This window comes from Caloenas nicobarica, chromosome 8, assembly GCF_036013445.1.
Source record: "Caloenas nicobarica isolate bCalNic1 chromosome 8, bCalNic1.hap1, whole genome shotgun sequence".
NCBI classification, from domain to species: Eukaryota; Metazoa; Chordata; class Aves; order Columbiformes; family Columbidae; genus Caloenas; species Caloenas nicobarica.
In genome coordinates, this window is record NC_088252.1 from 22,568,834 (window position 1) to 22,583,171 (window position 14,338).

Sequence of the window (14,338 nt, forward strand, 5' to 3'; positions counted from 1 at the left end):
ACCGCGGGGCAATTTAAATTTCACGACGTGATTTACAAAAATCCCTGCAGCCACGGGACGAGCCGCGGAGCGGGGATGCTCCGAGCAGCGCCCGGCCGGTGCTTGCGCTCTCCCCACCCCCAAACCACCTCGCTGCGGGGGGGCCGGGGCGGGCCGGCGGCGCGGGGCCCTTTAAGAGGTGCCGGCGGCGCGGGCGGGCGAGCGGCACAGGAGCGGGCGTGCGGGGAGCGGCGGCCCCGCCACCGCCGAGGGCAGAGCCGCAGCGGAGCCCCTCGCACGGCCCCCGCTGCACCGAGATCCGCTGCACGGCCCCCCGGATCCCACTACACCGAGATCCATTGCACAGGGCTCGGCTCTCATTGCACGGACTCCCGGACCTCACCGCGGCACACCCCCGGAGCCTGCCGCTCCGACTCTGTTGCAGCCCGCCTCCGGACCCTATCGCACCGAGCCCCGCTACGTGGTGCACGGCCCCCACATTGCACCGCACCCTTACTCCCCATTGCTCGGATCACCGGACTCCATCGCACGGACCGCCGGTGCGGCGGGCATGGCATCCGGGAGCCGGCTCTGGGGAGTTCTGCTGCTACTGCCGCTGCTGCTGCCGGCGGCGTGTCGGGCGGGCGGTGGGTGCTCGGGGGAAGGCGGCCCGCTGGAGCCCTTCGACGAGCTGTACGCCAGCGGCGTGGAAGCGTACTACAGCGGCGACTTCGCGGGCGCGGCGCGGTGCCTGGAGCGGGCGCTGCGCAGCCGGCGGGAGCTGCGGGACGCGCGGTTGCGGTGCCGGCGGCGCTGCCGCGGGCAGGTGCGGTTGGAGGCGCCGGGACCGGGCGCTGGTGGCGACCTGCCCTTCTTCGGCTCGGTGCTGCGGCGCGCCGGCTGCCTGCGGAGCTGCGAGGAACCGCGCCTGGGAGCCGCGTCCCGCCACCGCGCCGCCGAGGAGGTGCGCGCCGACTTCCAGCGCAGGGTGCCCTACAGCTACCTGCAGCGCGCATACATCCAGGTAGGCACCAACCGCACCCCCGCGCAGGGCTGTCCCCCGCCCCATCCCTCCTACCCCCCAGTATAGGTTATCCTCTCGTCCATCCTCCCAAAACAACCCAGGTATGGTGCCCCCGCCCTTCTCACTGATGGGTAGTCTGTGGTCATGGCCTGTTCCCGACACGGAGCATCCTGGATGACAGCTTGGACTCTGTCCAGCCTTGGCTTATCTGTTTTTCCTGTTTTTGGTTTAAGGGAGGGATGTTTTTGTTTGCCTTTTGGTGTAACATAGTATAGTTCTGAAAATGATCTGCCTTCAGTGGAGAGTTTGCAGAGAAAAACTCCCAGATGCTTTCACCCCCAGTAACACCCTGATGCCCTCTGCCAGAGGTGTTTCCCTTTAAGGCAAGCTGAACTGATGCTCTGTTCCAGGAGCCTGGAGCGTGCGTGAAGCTGGGGCATATAAAACCTCTGCTAATGGGATCTGATGTTGTCCTATGAAATACCGTGCATGGCTCTGTACAGCCAGTATTTACCAGCCACTGGCATCTTGAGTATTGTCCTCTTATCCCAGTAACTTCTGCCTCGTAACTGTTACCTTCCCTGAGGAAAATGGTGTTATTCTTTGAACTTCCTTGCCAAAAAGAAGACGAGGGAAAAAAATAAAAAAGAGCCCCACACCAGGATACTTGAGAGTATTCTTCTTTTATTTCAAGACTTGTGCTCTGTCAAGCCAGGTACTTGTAGTAAGTGTCACTGTTCATGACTCGTAAGGACAGAAACTGTGGGAATTTTATTTCATGCCAAGCTGAATGTTTAAAACATTTCTGGAAAATTTCCCTCTGGATTTCTGCTTTATTTGAGCACTTTCATAACCTTTTAGTTGCTATAGGCAACTTAATAGGTGCAGACCTGCACAGTGGAGCATGGGAAGGGTGATTCCGCTGAAATTCCTTTCTAGTTGGAGAAGCAAACATCTGTCCTAGGCAGCACCATTGCCTGTGGTGCAGTGCCTATACAGCTGCAGAACAAGGAGACAAATCATCAGTTACTGGATTTTAAAACCTTTTGGAAAAACGTAGCTATGTTGATTTTTCTGTAGTTCCCTTTCTGTCATTGCTTTAATGTCATTTAACAAGTCAGGGACTAGAACTGCATTGGCTTAAACTCTACTGTCCACGTGCTGCATAGAGTTCCTGAAAGAAATCCCGGGAGTTAACTGGGACTATGATTTGGCTCATACATGATTCCAGTGAAGCTGGCAGAATTTTCATGTGGTACTTACCCTGAAAGATGCCCTATGTAATGTCAACATCTATGGGAAGTGACACTAAGTTTGTCATGCTAAAAAAATAAGTGATTTCTTCTCCTGAATTCAAAGCTTTTCCCAGAGTCTCAAAGGTTTGCTCACAACAAGCCCATCGAAAAACATTCCTCGGAATTAGGGAATGAGTTTTTTGTCTCCCATTTCAGTAAAATCGATATACAAAAATCCAGATGCTTTGAGAACGTGGTATATTCTCCTATTTCCACTTCTGCTGGGTCTGAGGTTTTTATTTTCCTAATTTAAAAATGCATTGTTAACTTATCAAAGCAATGTGGTGAAAACAGTCTTTTTTGTTATGTATGACTCATCTTAATTTGCTTTTGCAATGTCTGGAGATTTTATATTCATGCTAACACTTTGATTTTCCTGCTTTCTGATGGAGTAGCAGATGTTCTTGCTGTCTGCATGGATGCCTGGGTTTCGGGCACTGTAGCCTATGGAAGGTACTCTTTGAATAGAGCTGTTTATGTTTTTAATACCTTTTTCTTTAACCCTTTCTGATGCTCTTGGGTTTTGTAAGCAGCACTGTGATCAGCATTGTCCTGCAGAGGATCTCGTAGCGGTTTGTCTGGCATCCTCACCTCGCTGCTGCCCGAGTGAGGGCTCTGTTCCCAGGACTGCTCTTTTGATCTGGCTCAACAAGTTTGTGCGCAGAAGAAAATGCCCCACGTGGGATTTGCCTGCACTTGCACAAAACGCGAGGTCTAGTGTCTAGCACTTACATAGGCTCGGATGTGAAGCATCCCGCCGTGCCAAGGCTGAGTGCCAAGGCTTTGGCATGTTCCCCGAGGGCTGGGATGCATCGGCACACGCACCCTCTGGGGACACCTTGGCTGCAGCATCTGCTGTGCTTTCTGTCTGAGAAGTGGAGCTGCAAAGCGGGGCTTGTGCAGAGACCCCCTGCTTTGCTGTAGGCAGGCTGTACGGCTCCAGGGGTGGCTGTTTGACCCCCCGTTTTGCTCCTTGCAACCAAAAAGGAAATGAGATGAGGTTAAACATCCTGCCGCGTATCCTGTCCAGCCCCATCCTGGGCTGCGTGGGAGGGCCTGGATGCTGGGCACTTGTGCGGGGGATGCCGTCCGGGCTGGACAGACACAGGAGTTGGTGGCATTTGTGGTTTGAGAGAGGAGGAGCAGCCTGGAATGTGCTTCCCATGTCCCACTGTTGCTGACCTCACACTTGTTTGTTTCTCAGGAGGGGAGAAACACATCCCTTCGGGAGGGAGTGACAAAGCAAGGAACGGATAAAAAAAATCGAAGGGTTTCGCTCTCCTGCAGTGCTTTGAAAAATGGTGCTGAATAAACATGAGCTAATCCTTGCAACACTCCTGTGGGGTATGAAAAGCAAAGGCTTTTAGTCCTGCTGGACAGATGCACAGGCCAAATGCTGGCAAGCACCATGTGTGCCTCTGCTGCTTTGGGGGCAGCGGAGCAGGCTGGGGTCTGCCGCTGCCTCCGGTTCTCACTTCAGAGCAAGCACCAGCAGAGCCCGGCCCAGTTGTGGTGATGTGAATTAGTCTCTGCAGTGAATTGGTGGAAAACTGGTGACAGAATTGGAGGTTTGGGAATTTACTGCCTACTGGACCATAGTAGCAGCTGTCCTGGGCTGTGTTGCTCCTGCTTCTGAGCAGATGCTCGAGATGCTTCTGCACCAAGTGCTGTAAAAGGGCAGGGAGGTAAGGATGTGATTAGGTTGAATGCTCATAGTATGACTTTATAAGAACATGTCCCATCAACCTCTAAATCCACGTCATCCTATCAGTTCCGTAAGTTATTTCCTAATTTAATTTTTTTTTTCTGTACTTTTCTGAAATAAAAACAGTGGTCTTCTGAAGACCACTGTTCTGTTTCACAGATGTGATCTGAGCGTTTTTGGTGACTCTAGCATGATGTGAAGGGAGCCTGAGACAGCTTGTGGATTCAGCTGAAGGTTTCTATGGACTTTGGGTTCTGGATCAGGCCTCTGAGCTTTATTGTAGTCTCTACAGAGACTGTAGACAAATTGCTTTGACTAAGCAGCCTAAGTTCAAACGTGCTTGCAAGTCTTCTTTGCAACTTCCAAATATGTATTGTAAGTAGGAAGACTCCTCCTTTTCCTAGGATAACTGATGTTTTCAGGTAATTTAGAAATGTACTGGGTAGAGCTAGCTGAGGCAGTTAGAGTGGGATGGGTTTTGAGAAGATGTGGAAACAGAGGAGGTGCTGAGAACGTGGGATTTAACTCTTGAAGTGCATGTGGTGGGCTCTCCAGCCCACAGAGAAAAGGTCCTTCGTTGGGTTTCTGATGCCATGTCCAATGGCCAGAAGGGCAATTTGCCTTATGTTGATGGCTCTCTGCTGTGTGCTGGCTGCTTGGCCTTTGTCAATGAAATACCCTCCAGGTCTGGCAGGTGGTTATGGGTGTGGATCTCTTTGCCCTCTTAAATATTTTATTCATCACATCCTTCTCACTTTGCTGCCTTAGTCATCTTGTTTCTGTTAAAACCTAGCCTGCAGGCTGTGATGTTTCTAACCACTTCTTTTTGGGGATTTTCTAGCTCTGAGAGTGAGAGGAATGGGAGGAAACAATGTACACCGTGTGAGCATTTGCTGGCTGCAAGCTGCTGACTTGGTTGCTGTGTTGGAGCTTGCTGTGGATGGTCTGCCATGGACACTGTGACAGAGCATCTCTTCCAGTCCTGGTGCTGACTTCTGCAAGTCAGTCTGGTCCAAAAATAACAAGCAACCTGGAAAAGTTGATCACTGTATCAACTACAAAACCAGGTCTTGCCTTTCCTCTACTCTGCTAACCCATCCGTCAACGTCTCTTTCCCTTGTCCCGTCTTGTTCCCAGCCACAGCATCCCCTGGCCTGTTTGCTGGGTGATCGCTACAGCCAGTTTTCTTTTCCTCTGTATATTGATGTACTGCTCCTGAGCACTTGCTCCCATTTTGTAAATACTGACCTGCAATGGTCTCATCTTCCAGCTTGCCTGCGTGCCCCGTTGCATGTTGATGAAGCACAGCAAGAATTGTACGTATGTTGTCTGTAACCACCATCCTTGGATCTAGACGAGGAAAAGCCTTTTGATCTGTGCTTGCATTTAAAACAACAAAAAAACCAAGTCTCCAGTGCATAGGACATTGCTCCTCTTTTAGTCATGTGAGATTGTAAGTAGAAAAAAGGTGGACGACTCCAACTTGGTCTTGCTTATTCTGTCTTTGTCCTGAGTTCCCTCTTGCCATGTCTGAGTTGTGCTTCAGTTCCATTATCATCAGGATTTGGTGTGTTGCAAGTGTAAATCAACGATGTTTAGGTTTTTCATGTTGTCGGAGAGGCTGTTTGTTTATTCTTTAAAGTTGTTTCTTTTTAAAAATATTTTTCTGGTCACACAAACTTTATACAAGCAACTTAATCATTGTGGTGCTCTTGTCTGGGGAGAACTTTGATTTTGCACAGTTATCTTCTCTGCTGTGTCTTTGAGCTGCAGCTGATGGGACAGTGCTGGAGGCACCGCTGGGAGCATGTCCTTGGGTCACGTTATGCTCTCCTGCTCACCCATGCCAGCAAGGTTTCTGAAATGCAATATAGAAGCAATAATGACTTGATGAAAGACTGGAGGAGGAAAAAAAGTAAACAGAGTGGGAGCCCAAACTTCAGACACCTTTGTGGTACAGATTATTGCTCTGGTCCAGTTCTGCCTTTGAAACCCAAGGGAGGAGATGTGTGCATGTAAAAAACAGGCTTCTAACCTCTCCAGATTGATCTTTCTGTCTTCTGTCAGTGCTTATGTGACCCTTCCCTCCAGCCATGCTTTGGTGTCTGTCTCTGAGCACTGTAGCAAGCCTCGGAATGGTTAAGACATCTCCACCAAATTCTTTCCACCTTGAGTAACTATTCGCTGCTGCCCATCTCTGTGCTATTGCACTGGGCCAGAGTCTTTTGTCTCCTTGACAGACATCTGGATTACCTACCTAGGGATTGCAGAGTAACTCTGGATTCACACCAATGTAGTTGCTTTGGGAATTTGGTTTGTTTCACACAAGGGCCAATATTTTCCATGAACGTTTTGTTTTGTTTTCCTTCATGCCACAATGCTGCATGGACTTATAGCCGATAACAGTGTCTGTCCTGGAGCGAACCACAGCCTTCGGGGGAAAGGTGGTGATTTCACTTATGGCATCTTATGGGTAGTGACACAGAATAAGGTGCAAAACCTTGCTGCTGAAAAGTCTTTGCAGGAGCAGCCTACTGAGGCTGTTTCTCACCACAGCCACCACCTGTCCTGTGAGGTCTGTCTGGTCAGTTGGTCTTGTTGTAGGATTTATATAACACATCCCAGACAAAGACCTAGAATAGAACTGACAGATAATCATTATTATTTGGATTATTACTATTAGCACCTTTTATTTATCTTTAATCTGGAGAACAGATATTACTCAAATACTGGATAAATAAATAGATCCCAGAACTAATCTCTTGGAACGTCTCTTTATTTAGATTTTCTGAGAGAGCATTCCTAGTCCTCACCAGAGGGTAAATGTTAGTGCTCAGAAAGTTAAAATTATGTAGACAAAAATAAACTTATTTTATGGGATGGAAAGCTCTTGATCTTGATGGCTGGATCAGTGTTGCAGGTTTAAAGCAGAAATAAATATCCTTCCCTAAACCCAGGACACTGACCCAGCTGTCCCTGTGCCTGTTCTTCCCGATCTTTTCAAATTAAATGTTTCTGAAACGTTTCATTTTGAGTTGAAATTGTTATCAGAGAGGGAAAGTGGTGACCCAGTGGTTCAATACTGACATGAGTAAATGCACATTTTTTTGCAGTGAAGGTAAGCTAGCAGATGAAACCAATGTACCAAGAATTATACTGGGCTCCCTTCCTGTCTTCACAAGAGAAGATCTTGACATTTTGGACTTGACTCAGTGCTGTGCTGCACTAAAAGTTAGAATAGATGGTTGTAGTGACTTTCTGCAGTTTTTTTTCTTTTTAAATAGAGCAAATCCAAAAGTAAAAATATGGCGTTTGTGGATTTCCACATCATTTCAACGGGCAGTAAATTATCACTGCTCTGCTCAGCACCGCTGTGAATCAGGACACCACCAATTAGCACAAATTGATCTTAAACCCACTAAGCTCATTTCATACAAGCTATTAATCAGCCATTTGGTGGCCAGGGCTACTTTTTTGTCTTGCCAAGTTCTTCTTTCTCACCTCATAGCTATGCAGTCATGCCAAGGCTCCAAAATATACTGGCGGCAGTTCCCAACCTGCAAAATTTCTGTCTTTTGGAGAAAAAAATGTAGGCTCGGATTCTTCCTTATTTCTTGGCAGTCCGTGGTGCTGTGGCTTGGGTGATAGAGACTCACATAGTTTCACTGGATCTTTTGAAGTCTTGATCTAAAGGCATCCCAATGCACGAGCTGGGTTAACATCCCAACTTGGGGAAAAACTGGGTGCCAATAGCCCAGGACATCCCATTGGCTTTGGAAAACAGACTCCTGCTACTGTGCTGGAACCTGGGAACCTGCCTCTTCCCTGTTCTTTTATTTCCTTAGTTTCTTGTGGGTTTTTTTGTATCTTGCTCATCATTTGTCTCACAACGGCTTCCTCTGCTGGCTGCTCCTTGGCAGGGCCGTGCTGCTGAACTGCCCTGTCAATGTGCTGGAATTTATTAAATGGCTTTTTGTGCTGCCTGTTAATTCTCATCCATACGTCCAAGTGAGCTCTGCTCTGGCTTGTGCCAAGTCCTTTTGTTGTCCTTGGCCTCAGGAATAACTAATGGCAGCTGATAATGAACTGCAGCATGTGAATGAGCAACGCAGTTTAGCCCTGCAAAGCAAACTTATGCCCAGTACTCACTAGCTGTGCCTGAGGTTTCAACAAGGATTATTCCCATTTCCTCGTACAACTGCTGATTTCATCGTGGATGGAGTGGGCAGTAATGAGAAATCATCGTGTCAGTAACTGAGCCATTTGCTGCCAACCTCCTGAGGATTGCAGGAGCCTTGCTAGCAGGACACTGGGCTCAAGGCAGTGCTTGACATCTGGAGCAAGGGATTTGGGGGTTATTTAGCTTAGTTTTTCCTTTGGAGGTGGTATGAATTAGTCATCGTGATTGGGTTTGTTCCCAAGGAGTAGGGACTCCTGCATTCTGCACATGGCATATTTCCATGTGTGTAGCCTGGACCAAAGCCGGGTTGAGTTTGGATATATCGATATGAACCCGGAGTGACCCAGCTGAGTGCTGTGGAGTTTCTCTGCCTTTGCACTGGGGAAACTGAGATCAGGATTTGGTCTGTGCTTTTTAATAGTAACCAATGGCAGAGAGGGGAGCGTGCAGTTCCCTGGATGCTTTTGTTTCCAGTCAATATATTGGCAATAAGGTATTGACATTTTTATTTCTTGGCTGTGAGCTGGTGATGACTAAAGAAGGCAGGGGGTCTGCCTGTGTGTGGGTTCAGGCAGCAAAGAGCTATTCCTCATCAGCCCGTGCCTCCCAACCAGTCCTCCTCCTTTCCATGACAACTGGTCAGTTAAACAGACCCTCCAGAGCTGACGTCAAGGGTCAGGGATTTGGCCACCGAATAATTATAGCAACAAAAATAGCATCCCCTCTCCACCCCTTCCTTCCCACATGCTTCTGCTGAATCCTCACTCATAAATGTCCTTTTTTTCCTTTCTTGGAGGGGAGGCAAAGCCCACATGTATTAGCTGGAACATATGGCAGAGTTTGGCTGCAGCCCATCAGTTGTGAAGGCCAAATACTGGCTTGTAGTTTCTTGTTCACTTAAAAAAAAAAAAAAAAGGCGGAGAAAAACACGTTCTTTCAGGATTGGATGAAAGGCCGAGTCTATGCTCATATTGAGATGAGAAGCAGATAGGGTGCAGGACAGCATGCTGACCATGCTGTTGCACCAAGGAATGTGTCCCCTCACAGCATGGAGGTGATGGGCTGGCCATTGAGAGGTGTCTGGTGGCAGCTGCCACCACCTTCCACTCCCTGCCCTGATGCTGCTTCCCAGGTCAGACAGAGTTTGCTTGGGAGAATGACATTAGTACCAGGGGTGCAGGGCAGCTCTGAGGTTTTAAATGAGGGGCAGCCATGGGCAGGAAAAATTTCTGTCTTTGCACTAAAGGTTTTATTAAGGGTGGGAGGAACATTTGGGAAGTGGCAGAGAACACCCGAAGGAGCAGGACATGAAGTGACATTGTCAGAAATGGACTGTCCACACCACCACAATGTATCTCTGTCCCAAGAATTTCATGCCAAGGCACTAACATCAGATTTGCGCAGTGAACGGTTTCCCTGAACACGCTGAATTACACGGGTTCCCACGGGAGAGGTATTCAGTACTTAAAACCCAAGATTTAGGTCCAAAGCCAAACTCATGTTTGTGTCTTTAAAAAAGCCTTGTTTTCGCTATAGCAAATTGCATACTTAGGGTATGGCGTTACTATTTGGTAGCAGATCAGAAGCATGTTTTGGGGATGCTGTTGGCTCCAGGGAGCAATGCAAGGGCCTCTGCTTCTCTCCCATCCCCGGGTTTTTTCATGGTGATACCACACTGTGTACAGCTGCTCTCTGGCACACGCGTGTCCAAGCTATTTGTAGTGTTGTGAGTGCAGGCACCGCAGCACAGAGCTGGTGTAAGTGGGGCAGGATACACGATGGCCACCAGGAATAGCTGTGGCTGCAATAAATGGCAATTGGTGCTAACGTGACTGCTTGCTGACCTGCACAAGGCTGATGGGTTTCTGCCCTGGCAGAGCCAAACCTTTGCTTGCCGCCTTGCCAAGCGGCATCACTTCTTCCTTTGCGTGGAGACGCTTTGCCAGGTCCTTTGCTCCTCTTTGGTGCAAAGCCATCCTGGGTTTTGTACATGCTCCTCTCCTTCCTAGCACACAGGGATTTTTACAATGGAATTTAAAGCAAAAAAAAAAAATCAGAAAAATTGCAAAAATGGTTAGACACCAACGTGCTGCTTCCACCACATATTTTCCAAACCAGCTGTAGTGGTGGGCTTGATCTCACATTGTGTCCCTGCAGAAAGAGGAGCCTGAGACCATGCTGTGTCCTGTCAAGGTTAGAGGCGGGAGCACTTGAATCCAGAGGATCTCCTGCCTGCAGCTTTGCTGCAAAAACAATGGGTAGGCAAATCCTGCAAGAGAGTATTGCAGGTAGGGTGGGCACTGCCTAAACCCACAGCTCTTTGAGGTCGGGGCTGGTCTCCGGAGGGCGTGATGGGAAGATGTGCTGAAGTTCATAGCCCAGGGCTGTGGGTGCAACTTCTTTTGAAGATGGAGCCAACCGTGTCCCTTCCCAGAAAAGATCGGTGTGGTACAAAGAGCTTGGAAAATATCCTTCAAAATATTTGCTGAAGGTGTTGCTGTGGCTGCCCAGGGACTGAAGCAGAGTCTGTTGGTTCCCTTGCTTAGAAAACTCTGTTTTTAAAGTGGTTTTTGCCAAGGTACTGCCTGTTCTAAGGCTTATATATATTCTGGGGCATCCGTGTCCTGATTTACTCTGTCTCTTTGGAAGCAGATGAGAAACTGCAAAGTATCATTGAAATAGTCTGAAAGGAAGAGCACTGACTTGTGGTACACTGCTACTGGAAAATGCTTCCCTGTCCAGGGCTGCCAGCCTCATCCAAAGGATCTGTGATTGAGCAAAATACCTTAGTGATGAGGAAGAAAATGTGTTGTGTGTTATCCCTGTTTTTCTTACTTATAGAGCTGTGTAATAAGTGGATTTTTATTTTAATGCACTGGTATTCCTGAGATGCTTAATTGCACAAAACATTTAATTTCGTTCTTGAGAGTCTTTCTAGGGATAAAAATGGAAAAAGGACTCTTGGAGATGTGTAGGTAGGTGGCAAGGGATTTTTTTTTAAGGTCTCTGTTAAACCTTATTCTATTTTAAGGAAGCTAGAATTAGTTAAAAAACGTTATTTTCAGAGAGTTCACCTCACCCATGTCCCTTTTGGGTGTGTTGCAAAGCATCCTACCTGCCAGGACTGCGGTCTCTGTATCGCAAGGGCTGAGAACAGGCAAAAGTTATCTCACGTGTGGGCAGTGGTGATCCTGGGGAAGTGTTTGCAGGCTCTTAAACAAGAGTTGTGAGATGTACTGATCTCTGAAAGTGGGAAAGGGAAGGCCATTTGTTTAGACGGCACTCACATTGCTTTTGGGAAAGGCTTTTATTGCTTGGTGGTGTTTCCGAGTCCTTCTGATCCCTTGTGAGAGCAGGAGGCTGGGGCAGGGCTTGGTGCAGCCTGAGCAAGTGATGCTGGTGCATCTTGTGCTCTGAGTTACGTGGTGCAGTCAGCACACTGTGCATAGGCAATTTGGGGTGCTGCACTGACTGCAGATCCCTGTTGTGGGTTGCTGGCAAGCTGGTCTGCAGCCTCGCAGGGGCTTCTCCAGCACTCCCACCCCAGGGCAGGCAGAGGGGACCTGCTCACACAGCTCTGTGCACCTGTGAGGATGGTCGGTGTGGTGCAGGAGGGGTTAAGCCCTTGCACAGGCTTCGCTGGGGGATGAATGGGCCAAAATGCAGCCCCCAGTGCCAGGATCACTGGCGTAGGTGTGAACCAGGGCACCTGAGAGCAAGCACAGCCTTCTCCAGTGGACAGTATGGCAAGAGTTGAATTGTTCTTGCTTTTGCTCACTTCTGCTCAGTTTGCTTTAAGTACTAATGTCTTTTGGCAGCTGGTAGTACCCCTCATCCCTTGGTTGACAGTCTCACACTGTTTCCTTTAACATAAGTGTTGCATCCTGGTGTCCAGATGCTGGTGGCTCTGCTGCATCCCAGAGCTGGTGCCCCAGGGTCACTTGTGGACTCACTGGCTGTGACTGCCCATTCGAGTTTGTCTGTTCCTCCAGCCAGCTGCTTTGGCTCACTAGGGTACTGCTAATAAAACTTGATTTCAGACTGGATCCTTTTATAAGGCAGGCAAATAGCAAATAAAACAGCAGCGTGCCACTTTAGAAAGCAGAGCTTGTCCACTCAGCAGCTGTCAGCTGCATGTCCCTTCTGTACAGCCCAGGCTGTGCTGCACGCTTCTGGTATCTCTCTGCGAGCATGTTCTGCATGTTGTAAGGATGCAAAGGACATCCTCAGGCTCCTACTGCTCTTTACATCAGGCAGTCAGTTCCAGCAGTGCTCACACAGCTTTGCCTCTTTTATTTGCCTGTGTCTGAGCTGCCCATGCATCCTGCAGTCCCCTCTACCTGGTTGCTGTGGCAGACCAACAGTGCCTTGTTTTAGCCACATGTGCATCCACTGGGCAGTTATTCTAACCCTGTTTGCTGCAGAGCTCCTTCCCTGAGTAAAGTGCATACCCGGCCTGTAGCCTTCAGCTGGGTTACAGCTGAAGCCTGGCTCAGCTCAGGCTTCACGAAGCACTTTCTCCTGCATGGGGGAGGTCAAGGTGTCACACCTCTGGCTCCCATCAGCACGTTCCTTACACTCTCCCGCTGCTTCTGTGTGTTGCGACTTCCCAGCCGTCCTTCCTACTGCTCGGGTTTGCCCTCTGCCACCTAAATTGGCTGAATCTTTCTCACTGTGACCTGAGCATCCCTAGACCTGACTCACCACTGCATAAAGGGGCAGATCCTATAGATATTAGTGCTTTAATGCTGAGCTAGGGTCTCATTCCAGTAGCCTTGGCTGTAACTAAGGCACAATATGCAATGTCAGTATCTGGTTTTTGCCCAGTGCCTGAGTGGGTAGTTCAAGCCTGGGTGATGGGAAGGCTGCAGTGTGAGGGGGGGTACCTGGGAGGGGCAGCTCTGCAAGGCAGAGGTTTGTAGAGGATGAGGCTTGTAGCTCCCCAGCTGCCTGGGATGTGCAGGAGAGTTTCAGTTTTGGCAGCTGGACTCTCCAGTGTGACAGCTGAAGCTCTGGGTGTTGAACTATTCTATGATTCATTGAATGTTCCCAAGCTCAGGTCTGAGATTAACAAAAGAGATTTCCCCTTCTTGGAGGACTCATTCCAGCCTGATTACTGTTTGGGTTTTAGATGTTCAACAAAACAGTCTCTGGAAAAGGACTTCTGCACTGTAGCACAAGGCTTCCCGCAGTGGTGTTTTTAACTCCAAATCACCGTTATTTTAATCAGCATGCTTCTGTTTTCCAAATCTATTTTTGGATCCTTGCTTTGAAATCTAGCTAGATTATAGACTCCTAAATAAACCACTTTTAGCCTGTAATGTTTTTTGAATCAAATCAAAGCAGGTAGAGAGACCTGAATAATCATTTGCCTGGACTTTTTCTTTAAAGGTTAGAGCACTTCAAGCTGTCACTGGCCTGCCAGTAATCAGTGCACTTAATTATCTTGCAAAACGCAGTGTAGAAACCATACTGTCCTTCGTGATGCTTTTGAGAAGTATGAGATAGGGAAGGTTTGCATACTTCAAGCTTATTGCTTACATTCCTGTTCCTTTGCCGTTATTTTATGCAGTGCATGTTACAGTTCAGCTCCCAGGTGGAATTGTCAGCAGAGTCAGGCAGTGGAGCCTTGCTCAGAAAGGGCTCCAGGTCCTTTGGGGTTGCTTTGGTGTTGCAGCCAGCCTGTGCTGAATAGCAAAGTCCTGCTAAGTAGGATTGACAGTTAGGCTCTTGCAAGCTCTGGGTGTGCATCATAGGCTCTTCTCAGGTGTGCAGATAAGTATGGAGCTGGCAGGACGAACAGCAAAACCTACCTGTGCAGCACACCTGAGGCAGGACGGGCTGCTTGGGTGTAAGAGCCAGGAACATTTGGTCCCATGAGTAAGGCATTATTCTAAAGGGGTAAGAATGCACTCAAGCCTAGAAAAGAGCATCTTTGGGAAGTGATCAGGATTACTGTGCCAAGTGAAGCAGTGCGCTGGTGTAGCTATCATGATGATGATTTACTGATGATTTACTAAGAGCATAACAACTGCATTGTGGCTTGAACCGTGTGTTTTGAATCCAGCATTCTGGGTTTTCGTTCTGCACAGCACTCTAGTGTGATCTGGCAGACCTCATGCTTATACATTGCAACTGCCCAATGGTCCCAACTG

The 14,338-nt window shown here is 48.6% G+C and overlaps 1 protein-coding gene across 1 annotated transcript in view; it reads left to right on the forward strand.

The window, feature by feature from the left end:
• Window positions 1–215: 215 nt before the first annotated feature.
• P3H2 (prolyl 3-hydroxylase 2) overlaps window positions 216–14,338 on the forward strand; it is a 70,308-nt gene continuing 56,185 nt past the window's right edge. The window contains exon 1 of the mRNA XM_065639833.1: window positions 216–1,003. Within this exon, the coding sequence (XP_065495905.1) occupies window positions 551–1,003 (453 nt within the window). The 5' untranslated portion in view covers window positions 216–550. The remainder of the gene's footprint in view (window positions 1,004–14,338) is intronic.